A 26,658-nucleotide genomic window follows, 5' to 3' on the forward strand; every position below is an offset into this window, starting at 1 on the left:
CCCTCCCAAAACGGTAATTTAGATTATAAAAAGTACACCGTCAAGCCACTTTTTATTTTAGGACTATACCACTGATTATACATACAATCGCAGAAAAATGCAATAATGATAATAAATAATGATCTGAAAGAATATACAGTTCAACAGTCACATGCAAAAGAGACATTTAGCACGTAGTTCATTTATCGTATAGTCGAAACTTCTAGTAATTTCAAAATGGTACGTGCATTTCTTTTGGCATGTTGGGATAGATCCTCGTGATCAGTTATTTCCTCATCGCTTGCTCATAGAGACAGTTAGATTTGAAACTGTGCAAGTGCAAAAATTCCTCAAGCTTGGCAAGCGAAAGGAGTGAAATGTCATTTTTCAAAGTGAGCATCTGGCTAATTTTATTTTCGGACATTTTTTCCCCAGCTGTCCACATTTTACTAATTTTCCTAAAGATCGTTTGGGCCTGGTATTGATCTCGAGAATATCCTGGTCCAATGCCAGGATTCAAAACTAGTACATTCTGCCCTTCAAGAAACTGCGCAGCATATGAGAATGAAAATAATTTTGACGAAAATACCCGCTTAGTGTCTGTAAATCTCCTGGTTTACATCTACTCGAGAGCGAATCAAAACGAGCGGCGAATTATTGACCGAATTTTCATCACTCTACCGCGACTCTAAAATGTGGTTGACAATAAAATAATCAAACTTATTTTTGTGAATTCCAAATTCTAAATTTAAAATTTCAAGTTTGAGAATTAAAATATTAAAAGCTAATATAAAACAAGATTACTATAATTATAATTTTAATTTGTACAGTTTATTCAATTAATAAAAAAGTACTTCCAGGTATTGAGTTTGAAATGTTCACTTTAGAACATTATCAAATTTAAAATAATTCAATTTCGAATACGTAGTTCTTGAATAATTCTACTTTTAAGACCAACTTTTGTCTTCAAAGATTAATTTTGGCTTTCAATTTAAAGCTATCCCACATAGCACACTTCCCGAAAAACATGATCTTTTGTTGGGACTTGGTCTAAGTGGCCGGAAGAAACAACCTCCTAGGTTTACGTAAATTTGTGGAAGAATGCAGCATTTTAAAGAAAAATAGTATTAAATAAAGAATCCAATGAAAAACTTATAATTTTCATAAATTTCATGAAAATGTCATAAAATGCTATCTTAAAAAATGGATTGGCCGAAATTAATTTTAAGGAATTTCTAAATGAGTAATTTAATGCTAAAAATTTATTTCTAAAAGAGGACATTTTAATTTTAAATGGTTCTTTTATAATAAAGGCTACAATTCTGATCTTAACGTTTTCACCAAATGTTTTAAAAATGATTAAAGGATTCTGTCCATAACCCCTGGACCAAAACTATTTCTGGGAAAGATTTGAATGATTTAGATTTTCTTTTAAATGATTAGTTTGATGATTTTTAAAATATATCGAAAAAGAATCTCAAAGTTTTTAAGAAAAATTTTAAATGTTAAGTATGATTTTAAAAAGTTTTGGGAAAACTTTGAATGATTCTGAAAGGTATTTCAAAGTTTTAAAAGTTTTGCAAAGATTCAAAAATAATTTAAGGCTTAAAAAAATTTCAACAAATTAAAAAAATGTCGATTTTTTAAATTTTAACAACAACAAAATCAGAAAATGTTTGTCAATTTTTAAAATGTTAAAGGAATACAAAGAAGTTCTTAAGATTTTCTAAAAAAATGATTATACAGTTTAAAAGATTTAAAAAAAACTAAGAACATTTAAAAGTGATGAAAAATTTTGAAAAAAATAATTTTTAGAGAATATTTTAAAACATTACAAAAGAGGAAGATTTCGGAAGATTTTAAGACAATTTTAGATATAATTCAAATCAGTCTGAAAGATATTTAGGAATTTTATTAAATATAAAAAAAAATGTTTTCAATCCTCAGAAAGTCCTAAATATGTTTTAAAATGTTGTAAAAAAATGCTTTTAAATGTTTAGCCAAATTTTCCACGTATCTGAAATCTTCAAAAATCTTCTTAAATTTTCTCGAGAAAATTATTAGGAACCGTACCTAAATTACGTAACAGCTCAAGGGGATGAAAAGGGCCGAGAGATTTTTTTACGAATTGAATGCACATAATTTTTCCAAGTTCACCAACGAAAAAAATAATTAGCAATAATACAGAAAGGTAATTATGGATTTAACTTTAAGCGCCAAATAAACCTGGTAAGTGAGAAGCACACCCTGCAGTTAACGATAATTTGAAAAAAAAAGTCAGAGAATTTTATTGGTCAGGCAAAAGTCAGGAGTTTAAAGCAAAAATTTTGCAAACGTTTTTTTAACCTTAATGGTCAGAGAAAATGGAATATTGGTTTGGGAAAAATTAGAGAATTTTTAAAATAAAGATTTGCGGTAACCCTGATATAATATTCTTGTTAGTAATTTAATTGCCTTGTATTAATTTTGTTTGCATTTGCTTCCTCCTGAAGATTAGCTTTTCAGTTATAAATTTTTTTGGAAAGTCAATTATTTTCGTAGAAATTTTACTTTTTGCTTAAAATTCATATTTTAGTACTAAAAAGTCGCCTGAAATATTTTTTGGTTGAAAATTAAACTATTTCGTAGAAAAATTACTTTTTGTTAAAACCTTATATTTTGATGTAGAAAAGTCAAATTGCAATCTTTTTTGAATTAAGATTTTTTTTGTAATTTTAATGAAAAAATTCATCTGTTTCATTAGAAATCTCATATTTTTTGGATGAAAACGCAACTGTTTGATTAAAAATTAATCCTCTTTGCTTGAGAATTCACCTATTTTGTTTGAAAATTTTGTTTAATCAACTTTATTGTCGAAAATTCCTATTTGTAGTTGAAAATTCATCACTTTGAATCAAAGTTTAACGATTTTCTTGAAAACTGATATTTTTCAATTAAATTGAACTGCGAAGATAAAAGTTGAAGTGCTTATAGAAAACTTGTTTTCTTTTATGATGTTCAATAAAAAAGATTAATTCTCAAAGATAAATGGAAAAATAATATTTAAATAAATGATTTTTTTAAACTGATATTTCAACTAAGAATGATTTAACCTAAGTAGAAAACAGTTTAATTCGACCGAAAACGATGAATTTTCAAACAAAATACTTTAATTTTCAACTAAAAATGACGTAATTCATTTTTCAGCTACAAAAAATTAATTTAAAAGGAAAAGAAACTATTTTTCAACAGAATAGTTCAAGTTACAACAAAAGAAATTAATTTTTACCAAAATGTTCAACATTGAACCAAGTGGTTGAAGTTTCAAACACAAATATGCATTTTTAACCAAGAAGCTGAATTTTCTGCCAAAAAAGACAAATTTTCAACAAAATACTTACATGAATTTTCAACCAAATAGTAGAGTTTTTTCGAGATAAATTCCGTACCAAAAATATGATAGTAAGATGTTCAATTAACGAGAATGAACTTCTAACTAAAAATATTTCGAAAGAGGAAGTTTATTCAAAACAGGGGAAAAAATATGAATTCTTTAAGAGGGATAAAATGTTTAAAAACAATAAAAAAAACATAACAAATAAGCATGAAAATCAAGAGAAACGGTACAACTTATTACGAAAACTTTCCATTTTTAAAGAAAATATTATTATTTATTTATTTTATGAATATTTTGCATTTATTATATTTTATTAATTAAACATGTGAATTTATTTAAGGCTTTAATTATTAATTTTAAAAAAGGCTATAGATATGAACAACATGAAAAATCAAGTTAAAAAAAAGAACCAGATTGCTTAACAGATTTAATTTTGTTCAAAACAAGGAGATGGTGATTTCTTGTAACTTAAAAATAGACTAAATACACATATTGACTTGTTTCTGCGCACATAAGACAGGTAACACGCACATTCATCTTACTTGTTTTTTATTTCTTAATATTAAAAGCGTAAACAATTTAAAATTCGAGAATAATAACTTTTCTAGTAAAAAAACTATATAATAATTTTGAAATGAGTTAAATAAATTAATAAATAATTATATCTGACAGATGCAAATAAAGTAAATAATAGCTATACTAAAATTTTTAGAAAAATATTGCCTTTCTCAGCTTTAATCCTCAGATATATTTGAAATCAACTCGAATTAAAATTTTCGTCCTCTTGTCTCGGGAAAACTTGTCTTGTCATTTTATATGAATTAGAATAGCTTATTAGGTTCATCTATTGGCAGAAAATTGTCAATAATTAACATTTATATTTATTATAGATAATTTAAATTGAAAAAAGACGATATTGGTCTTTTTTGTGGACAAAATTCGCTATGTCTAATACGAGGTGTGTTCAAAAAATAAGGTGACTTTATGGTTTTCTCAAAAAATATTAATTTATTCCTCAATATTTATGTTATCCCCTTCAAAGTAATCCCCCGCAGATATAATACACTTGTGCCAACGCTTTTTCCAATCATCGGAGCACTTCTGATAATCATTTTGTGGTATAGCTTTGAGTTCTTTCAGCGATGCAGTTTTTATCTCCTCAATCGTTGAAAATCGATGTCCTTTCATGGGTCTCTTCAGTTTTGGGAAAAGAAAAAAGTCACTGGGGGCCAAATGCGGTGAATATGGAAGCTGAGGGTATGACTGTAGTGCTGTTTTTGTTCAGAAAATCTTTCACAAGCAACGATGAATGAGCAGGTGCATTATCGTGATGCAAAAGCCACGAATTGTTTTTCCAAAGTTCCGGACGTTTTTTACGAAAAGATAGCATGGCATGAGCCAACCGATATGCCAACATCTTCAGCAACTTCTCTGATGGTAATTCGGCGATTTTCCAACAACATTTCTTCCACTGCTTGAACGTTTTCATCTGTTGTTGACGCGCTGGGACGTCCAGGGCGAGATTCGTCTTCGACATCCTCTAGGCCTTCTTGGAACAGCTTGTACCACTTATACACATTTTTCTTACTGAGAGTAGACTCACCGTATGCAACTGTCAACATTTCAAGAGTTTTAGAGCACTGGATTCCATTTTTCACACAAAATTTAATGCAAAATCTTTGCTCCATTTTTTTCGAAAGAAGAAAATCGCCGAGCACACCAAACCCTTCTAACCTTTTACGCCTCTGCCAGAAAAACAACACGAGCTATATAGTCAAAACTGTGAACATATGATCGTGACGAGTGTACCAACCCAACAAAACAAAAAAATTTAACTTGAATGTACGTAGCCCGCAAAAATTGAAAAGTAACCTTACTTTTTGAACACACCTCGTATGTATAGAATTTGCTTTTCAGACGTAATAAACGTAAACAAAATTAAAAACTTAAGACTTATGTTTCTTTAAAAATAATAAAGGTTAATAAATAGAAAAATTATCGTCTCTTTTTTTCAGAAAAAAAATTAATTTCCATCTTATTTGTAGAGAAATAGCTTATTAGACTTGAAAGAATGCAGAAAAATTCTAAATTGTACTACCTTTATATTTTTGGTTGAAATTTTATTTCTTTGGTTGAAAATTAAACTTTTTCATTGAGAATTAATTTTATTAACTAAAATTGTAACCATTCCAATTTTTTTCGATTTTTTTTAAAGACATTTAATCTTTTTTGGTGGAAATTGATATGCTTCGTTGAAAATTTAACTATTTCGTTAAACATTTATTTTATTTGGTTAAAAACATATTTTTCTAACTTAAAATAAAATATAACTCTATTCATTGTTCAAAATGTACTTTTTATGATGATTTTAATTAAATGATACTTTATTTGGTCAAAAATTTAATTAAGTTTGTTGAGAATTGTTTTTTTTATTGAAAATGAATTTTTTTACTAAAAATATAGCTATTTCATTTTTTCTAGAGAATTGTTGAACATTTAGTTTTTGATTAAAATTCATATTATAGTTTTGTAAAGTCAAATGAAATCTTTTTTGCATGAAAATTCAACTAGTATAATAATATTTTGTCTTTTTAGTTACAAAATTGATCTATTTTAGTAGAAGTTGCATCTTTCTTGGATTAAAATGCAAGTTTTTGTTTGAAAAGTTGTCCTTTTTGGTTGAAAATTCCACTATTACTTATGTTAGAAAATTGACTTTTTGTTTAAAACTCATATTTTGGTGTTGAAAAGTAAAACTGAAATCTTTTCTTGGATGAAAATTCATTTTTTTGTTGAAAACTTGTCTTTTTGATTTTAAAATTCATTTGTTGGTATAGAAATTTCATATTCCTGGATAAAAATGCAACTGTTTGATTAAAAATTAAACTCTTTTACTTGAGGATTCAACAACTTTGTTTAACAATTTTGCCTGAACAACTTTTTTGAGAAATAATTTTTTTACTGAACATGCATATGTTTAGTTGAAAATTATTTATTTGCTGAAAAATCACATTCTTTGGTTGAAAATTCAATTTTGAAAATTCTACATAAATATCAATTATAATTTAGTATTGAATATTTAATTACATTGTTAAAAATTTCAGTATTCTGTTAAAAAGGCATTTTTTATGGTAGCAGTCTTTTTTTTAAGAAATAAATTTGAAAATATGTATCTGGAATATCATTTTATTCCGTTTATAAAAGATCATATGTTAAAAATATTGCAATATTAAAATGCTGGTATTTGAATTTTAATGGTGAGGGAAAATTAAAAAATGGTGAGGAAAAAATAAGGAAATTTTGTGAATTATGTTTCTATCCTGCAAAACATGTATTATCTTAAATACAACAAATTTCCATTAGTTCCAAGTCTCATAACGTATTATTTCTGGAAACCATAAATTACGTACAGTAATTTGGGAGGGGAGGAGGGGTATAATATTATGGTTCGTTTCATTTTTATGCAACAACTTCCGTCCATACGAATTGATAAATCGAGTTGAAGATTTCGGAAATGATATAAAAGGCACTAAGGACCATTTTTGTGACCTACATTTTTAGAGTTAAGGAACAAAATTTCACAAAAATTTAATTTTTGTTAAAATTATATAATTTAATATGATATATGTACACTTTTTGTATTTTCAAAATGACAAATAGGAACTTTTCAATTTCAAAAGATTTTTAATTTGAAACTCTCCAAGCATGCGAAATATTATTTTTTAATTTTCCAATCCCGAAAATGAGTGACTAAAATAAACTTACAAAAATTCCTCGCCAGGAAACAAATTCACTGCAGTTTCTGGGGTTTCCCAATTAAAAAAAGATTCCCGGTCATTTCCTGGTTTTCTCGTTTCAGTTTTAACTCAGCCGTTAAGTTCAGTTTTTCTGATTTACAAAATTTAACCCTTTAAGATTTGTAATTGTGAAAGTTAATAATTTGAATAAGTATCGCTATTAAACAATGGCATTATTTATAAACATTTGCTGAGACTTCCGACTATGAGAGAGTTGCGTATTTGTTTTCAAGATCAATTTTGCATTTGAATCGTCCAGGTTCTAAATCAATATCCCGATTCAATTACACAGCGTTGATATGATAAGCCAGTAATGTTCGAGACACGTTATACCCTCGTATTAAAGTTTAGCATGTGACACAGCGAAACTTTTCCACTTATAAAAATGTTACATAAAAAAATATCTTTATAATGAAAAAAACCTACATATACATGCTTTATACGTAAAAAATATGACAGAATTAAATTAATAAAGAAACAGAAACTAAGTAGTTGTATTACCTAATAAATTCAAAAATTTTATAAGAATTTTAGGCCGCTTTTTGGAAATATAGCAAAAATAAATGTTGTGGTAATTTATGCTGCAAAAAGTATTTCTAAGCATTCAGAAATTTTTGCAGAAGATGGCAACAATTTTTGATTGCCAGGGGCGCAACTAATTGTTATTAAAAATCAATATTTTATGCTGGGTAGCTCTAATATTTACTTGAATTTGCGTTAAGCAAAAAATTTAGTAAAGCGGACAGTGACAAAATTTAATGAGATTAATCATTTACAACTAAATTTCATTAATTTTGAGTTTTGAACAACTCGTTCTTGTTTTTAGAATTTTTTTTTTTTTGAGGATTTTGAGAAAATGATCTATGGAAAGGGTTTATCCGGTCGCATCTTTATGCAAAGGAAAAAAAATATTCAACTTGCCGCGTACAAACTATCACAAATCTGAAGGATTTTAGTTTTTAAATTATGTGAAAAAATGAATGTCTTTAGAGAAAACAAATTTTTTCTTGGTTTTGGTGTTTTTTTAAATCTTCTTTTCTTTTTCCAAGTGAAAAGTGTCTGTTGTGCTCAAAACAACTGAGATTGTTTTTTTTCTTTCGAAATTGGGACATTTACAGGGAGATTTTAGTTTTGGTTTTTAAGTTTTTTTTATTTTCGGGTTTTCAAAATTTCGAAACCTAAGAATTTTAAGCATTTTAATTTTTTTTTTTCCTGATAATATTTGACTACAGAGTAAATGTATTTATTACACTAAGAAAACTTAAGAACAATTACTGTTGTTTTTTCGAAAATGCTAAATTTAGGAAGTTTTTGTTTTTTTAGTTTTGGTTTCCGAATTTTTTATATAAAAGAAAATATATATTACTAAAGTAAAGAAACGTGTTTGTTTTGCTGAACACGATTTAGTCGAGATCCAGTACAATAAATTGAGATTTTTAAATGATAAAATCCGTAATTTAAAGTTGTTGGTTTATGAAAGTTTTATTTTTCTACTTACAAATTTTTATTAGATTTTAATTTAAAGTGTATAATTGTTCGACTTCAAAGGATTTTAGTTTAGAATGGAGCAATATTCGAATTTCAAAATCTTAATTTCTAGTTTTTAACGCTTTAATTTAAAAATCAATTTGAAATAAAAATTTTAAAACTATAATTTGAAAATGTCAACTTGTAATGCTTCTATAAATTTTGTAATTGTTGAATTTGAAAGGATTCAAATTTTTAATTTTTCCGCTACGAATGGTTAATTTTGAAATCTTTTTATTTCAACGTCCTCAAATTCAAAATAATTTAAAAATTTTCAAGGTTGCACTTGAAATTTTGAATTTTTATAACTTAAATTCTTTCAATTTCAAATGTTATAATACTAAGTTTTAAATTACAAAATTGAAAAGTTGATAAAGTCAGATGATTACAAAAAATTGAATTAAAAAATACATGTCTAGATTGTTATCTGCTGGCCTAGTTATTTGAAAATCTGCAATATATTTATTTTCATATTCATCTGAGCTTTCCATAGTTCAGGATAATATTTACATTGGAAAATAGCCAGGTGATTTATGCAAATATCTTACCCCATAAATAATGCAAAAAACATGAAGTTTTATAACCTATTCTATTGTAAATCTCCCTTCTTATTTTCTTCAAAAGCAATAAAATTTCCATTAGTTCGTAAAAATGACAAACAAAAAATGAAAATAAGAAAACCAATTTCAGTTATAAATTTTCATGAATGGCAATTACGAGAAAAAAATTGAAAAAATCTCCTTCTTTGTATACGGAAGTTATTTGACCGGCTTCGCAACAGTAACTTTTAGATCATAGTGGAAAAAGTTGTACGAGGTTGACTCGTGCGTGGGACCAAAAAATAAGTGCCATGCCTTTCCTGAGCAGATATTTCCGAGTAAAGTAAAATACAAATAAAAACGAAGCGTCAATTCATAATATCTTAAAGATCCATATTTTTAGAACTTTATTCTCCCCTGAAAGTTTGAAAAAAAACTTTTGCTTTGTACCTCTAGAGATTCACCTTTGTATAATATGTGTATAGCTCATAGGTCAAAATTAGCAAGTATGAATTATGGAACACTGACGCGTTGGCGAAATTTATAATATTTTATTCTCACTCACCAATCCGGGAAGAGGTTTTCTGCGTCGAGGATGATGTCACGAAGAAGGTTCGTCGCTGGTGGAACGTGGGGCAGGACGACTGGCGCAAAAACATAAGCGACGCCGGCACTTCGTCCGTGTTGTGATTCATATTTATCAAAATAATTCATCAAGTAGCCCAGTAATCGGTAATGGGAAGATGGTAACGACGAAACCAATTCTTTCGTTGCCAGGATCCAAGATTCGCGATCGGCAGAGTAATTCTCTGAAGAAAAAAACATTATTTTTAAGCGTCCGCGTAAAGCGTAGACCGCAGTTTTTTTCGTTCTTAGTTTTAATAGAAAAAAATACGCAATCATTTCCCGGTTCTTTCTCGGTTTACAAAAATTAAAAAGCATACACTTTTAAAGTTAAAATAATTTTTCATTTTAAGTATTCAAAACAATGTTTAAATCATGAAATGTAACTTTTACATTTTCAAGAATTTATATTCAAAATATTGATAAATGATTAATTATATTTTAAATGATTACATTTTACGTTATCTAATTATAAAGTTTTTGATATAATATTAAAATTCTATAACTTATAAAACTTCATTCAAAATTATTTAACTTTAAAGTCTTCCAGTCAAATAAAAATTGCTCAATTTCAAAAAAATTTAATCTGCAGTTTTTCAAACATGAAAATTTTAATTTTAAGCATTTTTAAGTTAAAATTGTTCAATTTCAAACGCTTTTAATTAATTTTAAATTGCTCCAAACGTATGTAGGTTTAAGTTTTTAATTCGAAAATTAATGTTTAAAAATTCGAAGACTTAAAAATTAAAATTTTCAAGCAAAAGCCCTCAAAAGTAAACAATTTCGAATTAAAAGGAAACAATTTTAGAATTTAGTATTGCACATTGAAATTTTTTTTACATTAGAAATTGACAATTTCAAACGCACAATCTTAAAGCATTAAAATATGTATTACTATTTTTATAAATAAAATTGTACAATTTCAAATCAAAGTCATTCAAAATTGTATAATTTGTGACAATTACAGATGGTGACATATATTTATCAACTAATTTTTGTTTAATTCTTCGTCACAAATTAAATTTCCTATTCAAAATGATAAATTTTTATTTTAATACAGAAGGATTAATTTGAATTAGAAAACGTTTCCATTGCAATATTTTTTAGATTATAAAACACAAAATTGTTTTTTAAAATTCAAATTCTTCCAAAAAATGCAATTGAAAAATCGAAACATTTTAAAACTTGAATGATTATAGATTCAGGACAATGAGAATCGAATAGTTTAGAAAACAATTTAAAAACTGAGAATTTTACACATAACAGTGATTTGAAATGTACAATTTTTATTGAAGCATTAAAAACAGCCAGTTTTAAAATTAGAATTGATCGAAACTGTATACTTTCTCACTTTTAAAGCTTTCAGAGTTCTGTGTATGCATAGAAAAGATTTGAAATTGAATAATTTTTAATAATTTACTACGTGTTTAAATAATACATTATTATTCACGTGTAAGTTTTCCCTAAAGAGAGGTAGAAAACTCTATTTTCTTAATTTTGTTAAATTTACCGCTTGTTATTAGATATATATGTCACTCAGATTTCACTACGAATCATGTAACAAAATAGTATTTTTTTAAATAATTTTTTTTGTTCAATAAACTTTATTCTCAAATGAATGCTTAAAATTAATCTCTTTCTGTAATTAATGCTGTAGTTTGTTATTGTAGAGAGCGAGGTTTTTGGCTAAAACCTCTATCTAATTGTTTAAACAATTAATTAATGACTAGTTGTACATTTTGATTAACATGTGATGAAAAAAAATTGATTTTTGCTAAATTTGGTTAAGTATGCCACTTATTGTTCAATATTTAAACGCTATACAAATTCTTTAAATAATTAATTTTTTTTCAAAATTTTTTTACATGGCCATAAACAGTTTTTTCTGTAAGATTTCATTCTACAAAAATGAAGTTCAATTTTCTCGTTTTGGAATTATTTGTTTAATTTTTTCTTTTAAATCAGCCCAGCATACTAATGAGTATTGGACCTTTGGAAGCTGAAAGTAAGTTTTTTCTTCTTCGATTTCTCACAATTAACATAATAAACTGTTTAAGCTAATAATAATCATATTAATAAATTATGTAACATTTAAATATTTAACGATGAGAGACACACCTAATTAAATTTAGAAAAAAAAATTAGATTTTTTAATCTTATTTCGATAAAAATGTACAATTAATTTTTAATAAATTGTTTAAATAATTAGATTATGGTTTCAACAAAAAATATCGCATTAATTACAGAAAAAGATCAATTTCAAAAATAGTTTATTTCAGAACAAAATTGTTTAGACGAAATAAGCTATTAAAAAAAAACGCATTTTTTAGAGAATGATGTGGTAATATCTGAAAGAGGTAGATATATGATAATGAGTGACAAAGTTAGCTAAAAACCTAGAATTTTCTACCTCTTTTTAAGAAAAAGTTTTAAAAAAAATTAATTTTTAAATTTTTATTAAAAGATTGTAACAAAAATCAGTTTTCTATCAACGTTAGTAGGAAAACAAAGTCACTCAAACTATCAGAAATTGTTTAAACAATTAAAAACAAATTGAAATTTTGGATTCCCCCGATTTAAGATCCAGGCCTCACAGTCCTCATGGGATAAAATATAGAGACCAAAGGGTTCTTTTTGTAAAAAAAAGGGGTAACAAATTAAGGATACATTCATAAGACCTCAAAACAATTCAAGTTTAATTCCAAAGAATTCAAATAAATTTGTGAAAAATTTAAAAAAATTTAAATTCCATTGATTTCCATAAAACTGAAATGAATTTAAATAAATGAAATCCATAAATATTCAAGGTGAATTTTAAAAAATTCAAATAAATTGAAAACAATTTCAAATATATGAATAAACTTAATTGAAATCAGGAACTTTGAATAGAGCTTAGAAAAATGCAAGGCAATTAAAAAGAATTTGATGAAATACCTATGAATTCAAGATGACATTAAAAGAATTTAGGATCAATTAATTAAAAATTCCAAACAATCCGTTGAACTAAATAGAACTCAGTGAATTTAGAAGAATTTAATTAAATTGACAAATTGAAGAGAATTTCAAATAATTAGAATGATTCAATGTGAATTCAAAAAAAAATCAAATATCTTCATATCTTTAAACCCTTTCTAATTTCTAACACAAGAAGTGACTAATGACTACAAAACAACTCAAGTTATACATTCAAAAGAATTGGAAGAATTTGGAAAGTCGAAAAAAGTTGATTGATTGCAATAAATTTTGAGTGAATTTAGAAAAATTAAAAGGAAACGAACAATTAGATGGAATTCATAAAAAATGAAGATGAATTAAAAAAACAATCAAGTGAATTAAAAATAATTCAAAAGTATGAAAAAGTTATTTGAATTGAGTAGAATTGAGTGAATTTAGAAGAATTCAGGATAAGATAATAAGAATTCAGGTTGAATTCCAAATTAATTCCAAAAAATATTTGTAAATTTCTTCAGATTTTTGAAACCCTACGAAACTATTGAAATAAATAAACAAAACTCTGGAAATCGTTAAAAATTTCCTAAAAAATTTCAAATCCTTTAAAATTTTTTGAAAATCATTTAAAGTTTTTAAAGTTCTTGAAATGCCAAGGAATTTGAAAAAAATACCTCAACCCTTAAAGTGCATTGTGGGTGTTGGACACCCCAAGCAATTTTCAAACTCTTATACGCCATACTTAATTTGATAACATTGAGTAAGTGTCGCCATCTAGCTTTAGTTGGAAACATTAACTATAAGTAAAGTCGTTTAGGATACTGCATCAAGTGTCAGTAAGCAAAAAAATCGTGGGGTCCTCAACACCCAGTGTGCACTTAGTGAGTGAAACAGTAAATTTGGAGCCAATTTTTTTGTTGAAACTTGATTGATTTTTGCTTACTTTCTAACGTAACTATATCATTTGAAGTGAAATAATTTTTTTTGATTATTCCATACTTTTTTTCTTTGTAGATGGTTTATAACTTATGGTAGCGCGCCATGCGCGAGCAGACTGTAGATGTGTTGAATAAAATATAATTGTTAAAATACAGTTATGTATTTCTCTTTTTTCAATTTCTTGTATTTCTATTGTATTGCATATAAAAGTTCTTTAATTTTCATATTAATAAATCGATTTAAAATAAAAAAATCTGATTCATCATTTTATCATAAAATGGACTTTTCAACTGCGCAAATAAATATCTTTTTTGAAAGCACCCGTGTTGCAATATTTTTTTTCTGAAAGTACACTATCTTGAAAGTATAGTCATGAATTTTTAGGTTAAAATAATTTAAATTGCGTGAGTTGTGAATTTTTAAGTAAAAAAAAAAATCAACCATTTTTTCACTTTTTTCAATATTTTCTTAACATACTTAAAATAAATAAATGGCTATAAAATCAACTCTGCATTATAAAAGATACCTTAAACTATATCGGATAAATTTATTGTGACAAAATATTCAATAGGAGTTATAGAATACTTGCTTAAATACGCTGGGGTCATGAACACCCACGGTCCACTTTACCGTGATTTTTACCATGTATGCCCTTTGAGGGTTAAAAATGTTTCAAATCCTTTGATCATTTATCCATTTTATCAATTGATTCTCAGGATCAAATAAATAAATACTTTTAAAAAGTAAAAAAATCCATTAAATTAAGAAAATTTAGGAGAATTCAAGTCATTTGAAAAATTATGAAGAATTAAAAATTTCATTGTCCCGTGAAATTCTATGAAATCTGGCGATTGTTCCTGAAATTCTGGAAAATTTATTAAAATACATTGAGACACATTAAAACCCCCCTTAAAATCATTAAAATCCTCGAAAACCTTATAAAATCCCATGAAATCTTTTAAAATATCGTAAAACCTTATAGATCCTATAAAATCGTTCCATATCTTTTAACATTATAGGAAATTATTTACCATACAATATTTCAAACCCTTTTAAATCCCTTCAAGTTATTGAAATAAATTAAAAACTCATTGGAATTTTTTAAGATTCTCTAAAATACTTAAAATTGTTTGAAATGCTACGAAACACCTCACTTCTCGTGAATTAATTCTTTGAAATCCAGTAAAATATGATAAAATCCCGTGAAATTTTTTGATAATATTTCCATAAATCCTGGAAATGAATTGAGACCTGTAAAATCCCTTAAAATAATTGAAGTCCTCGAAAAACCTTAAAAATAACGTAGAACCTTGTAAAATATCTTTAAACCTTCTATAATATTTAAAATACTTTAAAATTCTATTAAGCTATTGAAATAAATTAAAAATTACTTTGAATCTTTCAAAATAATCTAAAACAACCTAAACTATTGTAAATCCTTCCAAATCTTTTGAGATCTCTTGAGATATTTTAAAGCTCTTGAAAATGCCCAGGAATTAGAGAAAATGCGTTTAAATGTTTTTAATCCTTTGACCATTTTATCAAGTGATCCACAGAATCAATTAAAAAAAAACTTTAAAAATTCGAAAAAAATCGATTGCCTTTGACTAGAATTGAGTAAATTTGGAAGAATTAAAGTGACTTAAGAAAATGCTAAAGTACTTAAAAGAACTCCGGATAAATTTTAAAGAATTCAGGATGAGGTTCAAATCTCTTCAAATTTGTAGAATCCTACGAAACACATCACTGCTCGTGAATAAATTCTTTGAAATCCACTAAGATATTATAAAATCCCTTGAAAGTCTATAATGACATTTCCTGAAATCCTGACAAATATATTAAAATACATTGAGAAATTTAAAATGCCGTATGAGCTTTAAAAATACCCTAAAATCTTAGAAATCCCTTCAAATTCTTGAAATCTATTACAAATTTATCAGGATCTTTAAGCCTCAAAGTGTATACATGGTCAAAATCACAGTAAAGTACATCGTGGGTATTCAACACCCCAGCGTATTTAATCATGTATTGTTTAACCCCTATTGAATGTTTTGTCACAATAAAATGATCCTATATAGTTTGAGGTATCTTTTATAAGGTAGAGTTGCTTGTATAGCCATTTATTTATTTTAAGTTTGTTAAAAATATTATTGAAAAAAAGTTAAAAAATAGGTTTTTTTACTTAAACATTCCTAACTCACGCAATTTTAATTATTTTAACCTAAAAATGTATACCTATACTTTTGAAATAGTGTACTTTGATGAAAAAATTGCAACATGGGTGTTTTCAAAAAAGCTAGATGGCAACACTTACTCAATTTTTTCGAATTAAGTATGGTTTATAAAAGCTTGAAAATTTCTTGGGGTCTCAGGCACCCACAATGCACTTTAAGGGTTAAAATTTCCCTAAAATATTTCAAAAGAATTCAAAACAATTCAGAAATAGGTACATTAACCCATGAGTTAATTTACTTAAAGACAAGTGACATTATTAAAAGTTATTATATACGGACCGGTCTGTGCGGCCTTAGGATCAAGGTCACTACAAGCCGAAATCGTTCTTATATCGAGAGTTGAGTGTAATTTGGCGGAAATTATTCGTTGAAGACTCTCCAGCAATTCTAATCATTTCACGCAAGTTAAGCTTGAGCTCACAAAATTATGGGAGGGGTGGGAGATGCCCTCCATTTGAACAAAAAAATGTTAATATGTATGTTAATGGGTCATGATCAAAATTTATCCGAAAGTGTCACCTCGCCTGGCTGAAATTAATTGATTATTTAAATTTCAGTAAAACAACTTACGCTTGTGAGTCTGCAAGAGTCTGGAGACGAGAACTGTTGGGACGAGAGGGTGTGGCAGTTCCTTGAGATATTGTCTAAGGAGTGTAGCTGCGGTGGATGGACAAGCAGCACCCTCAAGATCAGCATCTCCTCGACGTTCGAAGCTGGTTCTGAGTCTTTCTGCAAGTCTCGGATTTCCTCCAGAAAGTCTGAAGACCGCCGGACTGTGAAAGCCATGGATCTCGATGTAGCAACAGACACGATAAATGACATATGGGACGCCAGTGTCTAAATAAGACTCGCTTGAATCTAAAGGAACACCGAAAACACGATTTATTCCGGATCCGCGACCCAGGAGTGATCCAGTGAGGGCGCGTTTTACTTTCGCAAGGCGAGATTCATCCTGGAACAAAATTTAGTTCACTTACAATTACAGGGTGACCGTTTTACTCGAAGAATTCAATTCCCGGTCATTTCCCGGTTTTTTCCCGGTTCGAAAACCTTTTTCACGGTCAGTAAAATTAAAAAATTCAAACTATTAAAGCTTTACATTTTTCTATTCAAAATAATAAAAAATGAAACAATTTAATTAAAATTTAAAGCTGCCAAATTTAGAATTTGTAACTTTTATATACTACAGTGATTAAAGATTCAGTTTGGGTTCCAAAAATATAATTCCACGTTATCAGTTGCAATGCTCTAAATTAAAAAATCAATCAATGAACTTAAAAATGTTCAAAATCATATTATTTTAAGGAATTTTAAGCTAGAAACATTAAACATTGAACAATTGACCTTTTTTAAACTGAACACTTCTTAAATGAGAAGATAAATTATTTTCCTTTTAAATAGTTCAAATATGTTTGAAATTTAATTCAGAACTTCTAAATAAAATTTCCTTTAAATTTGGATGTATAAATAATAATTGAATACTTATTATTTGTAGAATAAATGTAAATAATTTTAAGCGATATTTAGAAGCTTTGAAAAGATTCTAAATTAATTAAAAATTTGAAATGCTAGCCTTCTTCAAAACGAATGTCGATTTTTGCAGATTCAAACGAAAAATGTAGAAGCCTTTCAAGAATTGTGAAAGGCTTAAAAAGAATGAAAACATTTTTTTAAGATTTCTAGGAAAACTGAAATTTATCTTTCATTTTGTAAAATTATTTTAAGAGAATATTTAAAAAGGTTTTACAATATTTAAAAAATTATCAGACACGAATCTGGAAGATTTTAAGGACATATCATAATAATATATTCGTAACTAAAGACTTTTATTAAATTTAAAATATTCAATTTTTAAGCCATTCAATTTCAAATTTTTGAATTAAGAAAAAGAATAATTATTTTCTATTTAGCAATGTTTAACGGTTTATTTAAGACGAGTAAATTTAAATCAAATACTTAAAAGTATACAATTTGAAACTGAATTGCTTGACCTAGAATTTTTCTATTTGAAAAATCTTTAATTTGTAAGTGAAATTGTTGAATTTTTATGTGGAAATAACGATTGAACACTTATTATTTGTAGAAAAAATTTGAGTAATTTTAAGAGATATTTTTGTAAATATTTAAAAAACTTTTTATTTATTCTCTTAAAATAATTGTTCAAAATGAAAAATCAATTTCAGTTTTTCTAGAAATCTTAAAAAAATGTTTTTATTCTTTTTGAGCCTTTCACAATTCTTGAAAGGCTTCTAGATTTTTCGTTTGAATTTGCAAAAATCTACATTCGTTTTGAACAAGGCTAGTATTTCAAATTTTTAATTAATTTAGAATCTGTTCAAAAACTTCTAAATATCTCTTAAAATTATTTAAATTTATTCTACAAATAATGAGTGTTCAATTGTTATTTACACATAAAAATTCAAAAATTTCACTTATAAATAAAAGATTTATTAAATACGAAAATTCTAGGTCAATAATTATTCTTTTTCTTAATTCAAACATGTGAAATTGATGGCTTAAAAATTGAATATTTTAAATTTACTAAAAGCCTTTAGTTCAGACGTTTTCATTATTTTAATCACTAAGCCTTTCAAATGGAATCCGTTTAATTTTTAACGTTAAAATCGGAAAATTCTTAAATTTTTGATGGACTTAAAATCGTTTTGTCAAATAAATTATTGTTCACATGTTAATACTTAAAGTACAAATCCATTAAAAAAATATTTATTTGTATTTACAGTTGATAAATTTAAAATGTTTTTTGTCAAAAATGTAAAGCTTCAAACGCTTTTAATTTTTCAATGTTCAAGTCTTCAAGACAACATTTTCAAAATCATTAAATTAAAAGAGTAAGCTTAAAAATAAAAATCTAAACTGGACAATTTGTTAGGCAAAATATTTTTGAATTATGCATTGCAAACTGAATAATAGCACAATTGAAAAAGATATAAATTTAAATAATTATTTAAAAAACTGTTTAAATCTAACTTCGACAATTTCCCGGTAATTTCCCGATTTCTCGAACCAGCGGCCACCCTGAATTAAAAGATATATTTTTAGAGGTGCATGCTTATTCTCCAAATTGTATATACTATTTACCATAATTTTTATTGTTCTTAATTACTATTTTATTTCACATTATTTTTATGATGGCGAATAATCATTTCAGGCCTTACAGTCTTAAGGTGGGGTTTAAAAAACATAGGATCAATGAAATAAAAAAATTTCTTAACTCCATTAAATAAAATGAAATTGAGTGAATTTATAAAAATTCAAGAAAATAAAAAATGCGAGAGAATTCCAAAGAAGTTAAAAAAATTCAGGATGCATTCCAAACATAATTTCAAATCTTTGAAGCCCTACTAATTTTTATTAATGAATATGGAAAAATATGTTAAATCGGAAAAATTCCATTGATTACAATAAAATTTCAAATTTCCATCAAGTGAATTGAAAAAAATTCAGAAATAAAATAAAAAATTTTAACTGAATAAACTTGACTGAGTTTAGAAGCATAATAACTCAAAAGAATTTAAACGAATTCAGAATAAATTAATAATGATTCCGGGTGAATTCCAAATGAATTAAAAAAAATATTTGAAAATCTCATAAGTCTTTGAAATCCCATTAATTTACTTAAATAGATTAAAAATTCCTTTATAATCTTTCAAAATAATCTAAAATATTTGAAAATCTTTGGAATTTTTGTATCGCGCATTAAAATGCAACGAAATTTGCAAAATAACTTTAAAATATTTCAAATCCTTTGATAAATCTATCAATTGATCCTCAGGATCAATTAAATAATTACTTTGAAAGATTCAAGAAAATCCATTGAATTAAGTAGAATTAAGTAAATTTAGAAATATTAAAATGAATTAGAAAAATTCAAGAGAATTCTAAAGAATTTAGGATAAATTAATAAGAATTCAGGGTGAATTCCAAATCTTTTCAAACCTTTAAACCCCTACGAAATATCTCACATCTCGTGAATAAATTCTTTCAAGTCCACTAAAATATTATAAAATCCCGTGAAATGCTATGGTGATATTTTCTGAAATCCTGGAAAATCTAGTAAAATACACTGAGGGCTTTAAAATTCCTGAAAAATATTGAGATCATTGGAAATCTTATAAAATCCTGTGAAATATTGTAAAATATCTTAAATCCTTTTTGGTCCTGTAGAATATTTCCATGTCTTCCTAAATTCTAGAAAATTCTCTATCGTAAAATATTTCAAATGTTTTGAAATATCTACAAAATGATAAAAAAAACTCCTTGGAAACGTTTAAAATTCAGCAAAATCTTTCAAATTAAAAGCTACTGAAAATGCCTTAGAAGTTTTAAGAATTCCCAAAACTCTTACAAAATCCCTTGAAATCATTCAAATTTATTTAAAATGTCTCGAAATCTTTAAAAATAATATGAAGTATTTTAAACGAATTCAAGAAATTTCAGAAATAGGTATAGAAAAGTGACTAATGTGATTTTTTCATTTAAAAAAGTAACTATAAAGTGATTTGAGAAAAAAGTTACTATTAGTGACTTAGTAGCAGCCCTGATTATTTTTTACAGTTTCTTTTTTCAGAAATTCTCTGATTTTTCACATTTTTCTCGAAATCCCTAACACTTGACACAACCCCTTAAAATTCTTTATAATGTTTGGAAATTCCATAAAATCCTCTAAAATCTGTGGACATACTTTGAAATATCTTAAAATCGCTTACAATTATTTGAAATCCAGTGAACTAATCGAAGCCCCATTAATGTCTTAAAATCCTTTTGAAATTTTTCAAATCTTTTCAAGTCTTATGCAATATTTCCAAAATCTTTTAAAATACCTTGAAATCCGTGAAAATTCTTTTCTTAATTCCTTAAAATTCCTTTAAAATCATTAGAAATCTAGTAAAGTTTCTGGAAACCTGATTTAACTCCTTAAAGTCTCTTAAAATCTTGTAAAATCCTTTGAAAAATTGGAATTCCCTCTCAATTTGTACTAGTTACTTTCTTCAAACTTTGGAAATACTGTGTAGTCCTTTGTAATATCTTAAAATCCTTGAAATTTTGTTTACGGTTGAAATAATCCATATGATTTTAATACATTTTCTATACCTTGAGAACGATTTGAAAAATGATTCGTACGTAATTAATGGACCCTCCTAATGTTCATTTAACTTAATTTATATTCTTATTTGGTTATACGTAATAATGGAAATTATTTCAAATAGTATATTAATATAAAAAATAAAAATTATGCCAAATAATGATTTGAAAAACAGAAATTACAAAAAATAATAATTTGCAAGACAAAGAAATAAAAATTAGGGCAAATGATGATTCGAAAATATCAAATTCATGGCAAATAGATACAATAATTCGGAAAAAAATTAATATTAGGCAAATTGGAAATTTGGATGAATAAAAATGATAGCAAATTGTTTTTCGGTCATATGAATTTTGATAAAATAAATATCAGGTCGAATAAAATATGGGAAATATCCATGCGCCTCTAAATTTAGATATAAAACAAAATTCCTCATCATTTCTAGTTTAGTGAAATAAATTCGATTGGGGAAAGTAATGAATATTTTTACTAACCTTGTGTATCTGACTTGTGGAGGATCCATGTTGTTGATGATGATTGTGGTGATGATGATGATGATGAGGTTCTTGCTGAGGTCGTCTCATCCCACTTCTTCTGCACCGCGACCCACTGCCGCACTGTCAACAGTCGGGAACTAAACCTAACAATTTAGATACTACTCCATACTTTAGTAAACAATTTTTTCTCACAATGGTTGAGATCAGAAAATATTTGTATTGCAATAAAAAAAATAATGTTAAACTCACAATACAATCTCTGGCTACTCTCCACAGGATGGCGTATGGCGCGCTCAGCCTGAAAGCTGATCCGAACAGGAAACGTTTTTAAATCTTTGTCTTGTCTTTGTACAAAAAGAAACTCAGATCCTCCTAAAAACAATTTTCTCTCCAATCTCAAAAAGTGAAATCGACCATTTGTGTCTTCTTCCGGGTTTCTTCTCTCGATCTTTCCTCAAAGCCTGTGTTTTTTTCTTCTTCTTCCTCTTATCTTACAAATAAAAAAATAATCAATTCTTCAACCCCGTTTTTCTTTTTTACCCTTAATTTTATTTCAGTCGGGGTAGGTGAAAGCGATGAAAGAAGAGTTTGATGAGGAGATGCCCGGTTGTAGACGTGGTTCTGCTTCTATTACTTGCAGAAGTGAATCTCGCAAATCGATTTGCAAGATGGTTAGAACGAGAGTAACAAGTTAAATGTTTCAAAGACAAGTGTTGGGTTCATGTCCCAATCGCGGCACATTATAGGCCCTTTGTCAGGCTCAGGGCACTGCCTATGGTTGCTTTAAAAAGTGCGTCGACACCAGCCGTAGCGTAAGCATCGGGGGTCGCCCAAAAATTAATATGCTAGGTCACCACTCTGTTCCTAGCTGAGACATCATCAATTTTCTTCTTTTTTGCTTTAAAACTCGATCCTGAAACAAAAAGTTTTACCATTTTTACTGACAAGGCACGCTGGGCCTCAAACATCTTCAACCTAAAAGTTGTTAGCCTCAATGCTTCTTCAGAAAAAGAGTCAACAATTTTCAAAACACATTTTTAATATTATACTCTCCATCCTATGGGTTTTTTGGGTAAATAAATGCATATTTTTTGTAAAAATATAATATAATTGTACATACTTCAAAAAGGGTTCGATATTTTTTTTCCTTTGAATATTTAAAACGTTTACCAACTATCCGAAAATAATCAAGAATAATGAAAAGTCTATTGGGAAAACACTTTAATAACCTTAATGAAAAAATAATCATTTTCTGTTATAAAATACCTCCATAAAACTCACAGTTTCTAATTTACCAATTCTTTTAAAATACTCTCTTACTCAGTTTTTAATGTGAAATAACACTTTCTAAATAATAATGTTAAATATGTGAAAAAACAGTAGTTTATGTACCTAGGCAGTAAAGTATAAAACAACTTTACTGCTGTGGTGCATACGATACTTTATTTGAAATAAGTAAAATAAGAGCTCTTTTTCTGGAAAACGACGCTTGATCGTAGTGCATACGCAGGCGCGTGGGGTGACATTAGAAATCCTAAATCCACTTCGTAGTTGAACTTAGGTTTCAAATGAATTCTTTTCACTCTTTACTTTCACTTTTCTTTCACTTCTTACTCACTTCTTCCTTCTCGCTGTCCCTTTACGTGCTGCTCGTCGCAGTACAATAAAGTGCTATTTTACTGCCGCTCCGCGGGCAGATAAAGTGCACTTTTGTTCTGCCTATTTCAGATAAAAAATTAAATTTTATTAAATTCAACAATGACTCGGTACTTTTTTTCTTTAAATATTTAAACCCTTTATTAAACTTGCAATATGCTAAAGTAATAAGATGCGCTCTTCATTGATTTTCGGGAAAAACAGTTTTAACAAATCCACGCACGTTACATGGACCGCAATACGAGAGTCTTTCAACTCCTGGATAGATCAAACATTAGCGCCTCGAGCCTTGAAACGGATAGTCTAAGCTCAATCCCCGCTGTCGGCATTTTTACATTTTCATTCATGAAAGTGTAATGTAATCGTCCAAATTTTCGTTCTCTGATTTTTAACGGATCTTTACGTTTCGGCACGCACAGAATCCGAAAATCATAGAATTTTATCGTCTGTATGTCTGTATGTATGTCTGTCTGTATGTATGGTTGCCTGAATGTTGTATCCACGCTAACTTTTGAAGGATTTGTCCAATCGAGTCAGCCTTTGATACACTTCTTAAGGTGCCCAAAATAAAGGCTAAGTTCGTTAAACAGATATTTACAACCAAAATTAAAAAATTTAAAGCACTTTCAAAATTTTACATTTTTTTTCAATTTAAAAAATGTATGTTAAAGTTTCTTAAAGAAGAAGAGAAGACTTGCAAATTATTCAAATAAAATTTTCCGTTTCGATGAAAATTAGAAATGTTATATACTTTTGAAAATTTTGAAAATGTTCAGAAAAATAAAAAATAAAATTTTCTGATAGATTATGAAACTTCATTTAAATTCGTCACTAGATATCAAATATATTTAGAAACTATCTAAGTTAAATTTTTCGATCAGACAAAAACTCAAAAAGTTCATGCTTTTCCAAATTTGAATAAAACTTTTTATGAGTTTTAGAAATGTTTGTCAAATTTTCTGGTACAGGGAAAAAGACTTCCAAATTATCCTAATGACATTTTTAAACTCGATTAAATTTCAAAAACTTATATGCTTTTCAAAATTTTGAAAATTTAAAAGAAAAAAACATTTTTAATGGGTTAAGAAATATCAATCCAAATTTCTACTTAATTAATTTTTGTTTTTAAGAGATCCGCAAGTTTAAAGCGTTGTTTTAAATAGATTTTAACAAGATTTACAAATTATCTTGCTGAAGTTTTTCAATTGGGCACAAATTATCGAGCGCGAGTTTCTTAATGAGAATGCGCAATGATAGTGTGCCCGCACAGCGGACATATTTTTTTAAATTCAAAATTTTACTATTTTAATTGACTATTAAATTGATTAAATCAGGAAAAAATATTCACTTTCAACGACTTCTTTAATAATAAAAAATTGTTTTTTTTTCTCAACATTCAACACTCCCAAAGCGAGTATTTTAAAGATAAGTCAGTGCTATGGAATTCTTGAAAAAATCTGATTCCTTATGCAATTTTTGTTTAAAAAACATCACTCATTACTTTAATTTCAAAACATGAATACAATAATTATTATTATGGCGTGAAAACCAGTCTTTGTTCAATATGTCAAATTAAGCACACAGTCTGTGACTGATGATATAAATCGGTGCAGACTTATGTAGAAAATAAAAAAAATCCAACTCTAACAAAAAATGCCTTCGACACATTCGGCAGTAAACATCATAAGACCCAGACAAATAAATAATAATAGAAAATCTCTCTTATATATATTCCACTTTCATATAACTTTCTTCTACTATTTCTTTATTAGTTCAATATTTATTTTATTCTTATTCTACTATTTTTATTTTTATCACAGATTAAAATCATAAAAACTGGAATATAAATGTTCAGTTGAATGAAAAAAAATTAGAATTGTCTATTTAAAAAAAAAAAACTTTTCTTTAAATATGAGTGAGAATGCTTGAAAACATAAAATTTTTTCACATGAAAAAAATAAACATTTTGGCTAAATCTAAACTAATATAATAGTCAATCGCAATACAACAAATTTGCAAGGAAACAAAATTATAAAAAAATTCCGGCAACAGTAATAAAGCCCGGACTTTCCGTTTACAAACTAAAAGCGCTACCGCCTACCCGAACCGAGAGTAGAAAGACATCACGGCCCATGTAACTCATGTGGATTTTTTGAAGAAAGCGTCTGCGGGTGGAAAAACAGTCACCCTTAACGAAAAAAAATCGTTAAAATTCCCCAAATTACCGGTGCCCATCGACATAGGTCCTAGAATGTGTCTTTCGATACCTCTAATAACATATCCAAAAATGAAAAAAATCGCAGCCAAGGAAAGCTTTTGGGGGTGGAAAAACTGTCAACCTTAACGAAAAAAAAAATCGTTAAAATTCCCCAAATTACTGGTGCCCATCGACACAGGTCCTAAAATGTGTCTTTGGATACCCCTAACCGGTAATTTGGGGAATTTTAACGATTTTTTTTTTCGTTAAGGGTGACGGTTTTTCCACCCTCCAAAGTTTTCCTTGGCTGCGATATTCTTTATTTTTGGATATGTTATTAGGTGTGTCCAAAGACACATTTTGGGATCGGTGTCAATGGGCACCGGTAATTTGGGTAATTTTAACGATTTTTTTCCGTTAAGGGTGACGGTTTTTCCACCCCCAAAAGTTTTCCTTGACCTCGATTTTTTTCATTTTTGGATATGTTGTTACGATTGTTCGAGGACACATTTTAGGAATGGCGTCAATGGGCACTGGTAATTTGGGGTATCTTAAAGACTTTTTTTTTCGTTAAGGGTGACTGTTTTTCCACCCTCAAAAGTTTTCCTTGACTGCGATTTTTTTCATTTTTCGATATGTTGTTAGGGGTATCCAAAGACACATTTTAGGACCTGTGTTGATGGTCACCGGTAATTTGGGAAATTTAAACTATTTTTTTTGGTTAAGGGTGGCGGTTTTTCCACCCCCAAAAGTTTTCTTTGACTGCTATTGTGTTCATTTTTGGATATGTTGTTAAGGGTCTTCGAAGACACATTTTAGGACCAGTGTCGATGGGCACCGATAATTAGGGGGAATTTTAACGATTTTTTTCCGTTAAGGGTGACGGTTTCTCCTACCTCAAAAGTTTTCCTTGGCTGCGATTTTCTTTATTTTTGGATATGTTGTTATAAGTGTCTAAAGACACATTTTAGGACCTGTGTCGATGGGCAGCGGTAATTTGGGGAATTTTAACAATTTTTTTCCGTTAAGGGTGACGGTTTCTCCTACCTCAAAAGTTTCCCTTGGCTGCGATTTTCTTTATTTTTGGATATGTTGTTAGAAGTGTCTAGACACATTTTAGGACCTGTGTCGATGGGCAGCGGTAATTTGGGGAATTTTAACGATTTTTTTTCGTTAAGGGTGACGGTTTTTCCACCCTCAAAAGTTTTACTTGGCTGCGATTTTCTTTATTTTTAGGTAT

At 27.8% G+C, this 26,658-nt stretch overlaps 1 protein-coding gene across 2 annotated transcripts in view; it reads right to left on the reverse strand.

The window, feature by feature from the left end:
* Positions 1–26,658, reverse strand: part of LOC117169421 (protein FAM13A) — a 116,523-nt gene that overhangs the window by 75,789 nt on the left and 14,076 nt on the right. Inside the window, exons 2-5 of one of the 2 annotated variants that reach the window (XM_033355796.1) lie at positions 21,815–22,478; positions 21,563–21,685; positions 16,535–16,916; positions 9,784–10,027 (exon numbers count right to left, since the gene is read on the reverse strand). In XM_033355796.1, the coding sequence (XP_033211687.1) occupies positions 9,784–10,027; positions 16,535–16,916; positions 21,563–21,652 (716 nt within the window). In that variant the 5' untranslated portion in view covers positions 21,653–21,685; positions 21,815–22,478. Of the gene's footprint in view, positions 1–9,783; positions 10,028–16,534; positions 16,917–21,562; positions 21,724–21,814; positions 22,479–26,658 lie in introns of both variants that reach the window. The other variant, XM_033355803.1, reaches the window with a different exon arrangement.

The sequence above is a fragment of the Belonocnema kinseyi genome, chromosome 1 (genome assembly GCF_010883055.1).
Source record: "Belonocnema kinseyi isolate 2016_QV_RU_SX_M_011 chromosome 1, B_treatae_v1, whole genome shotgun sequence".
NCBI lineage: Eukaryota > Metazoa > Arthropoda > Insecta > Hymenoptera > Cynipidae > Belonocnema > Belonocnema kinseyi.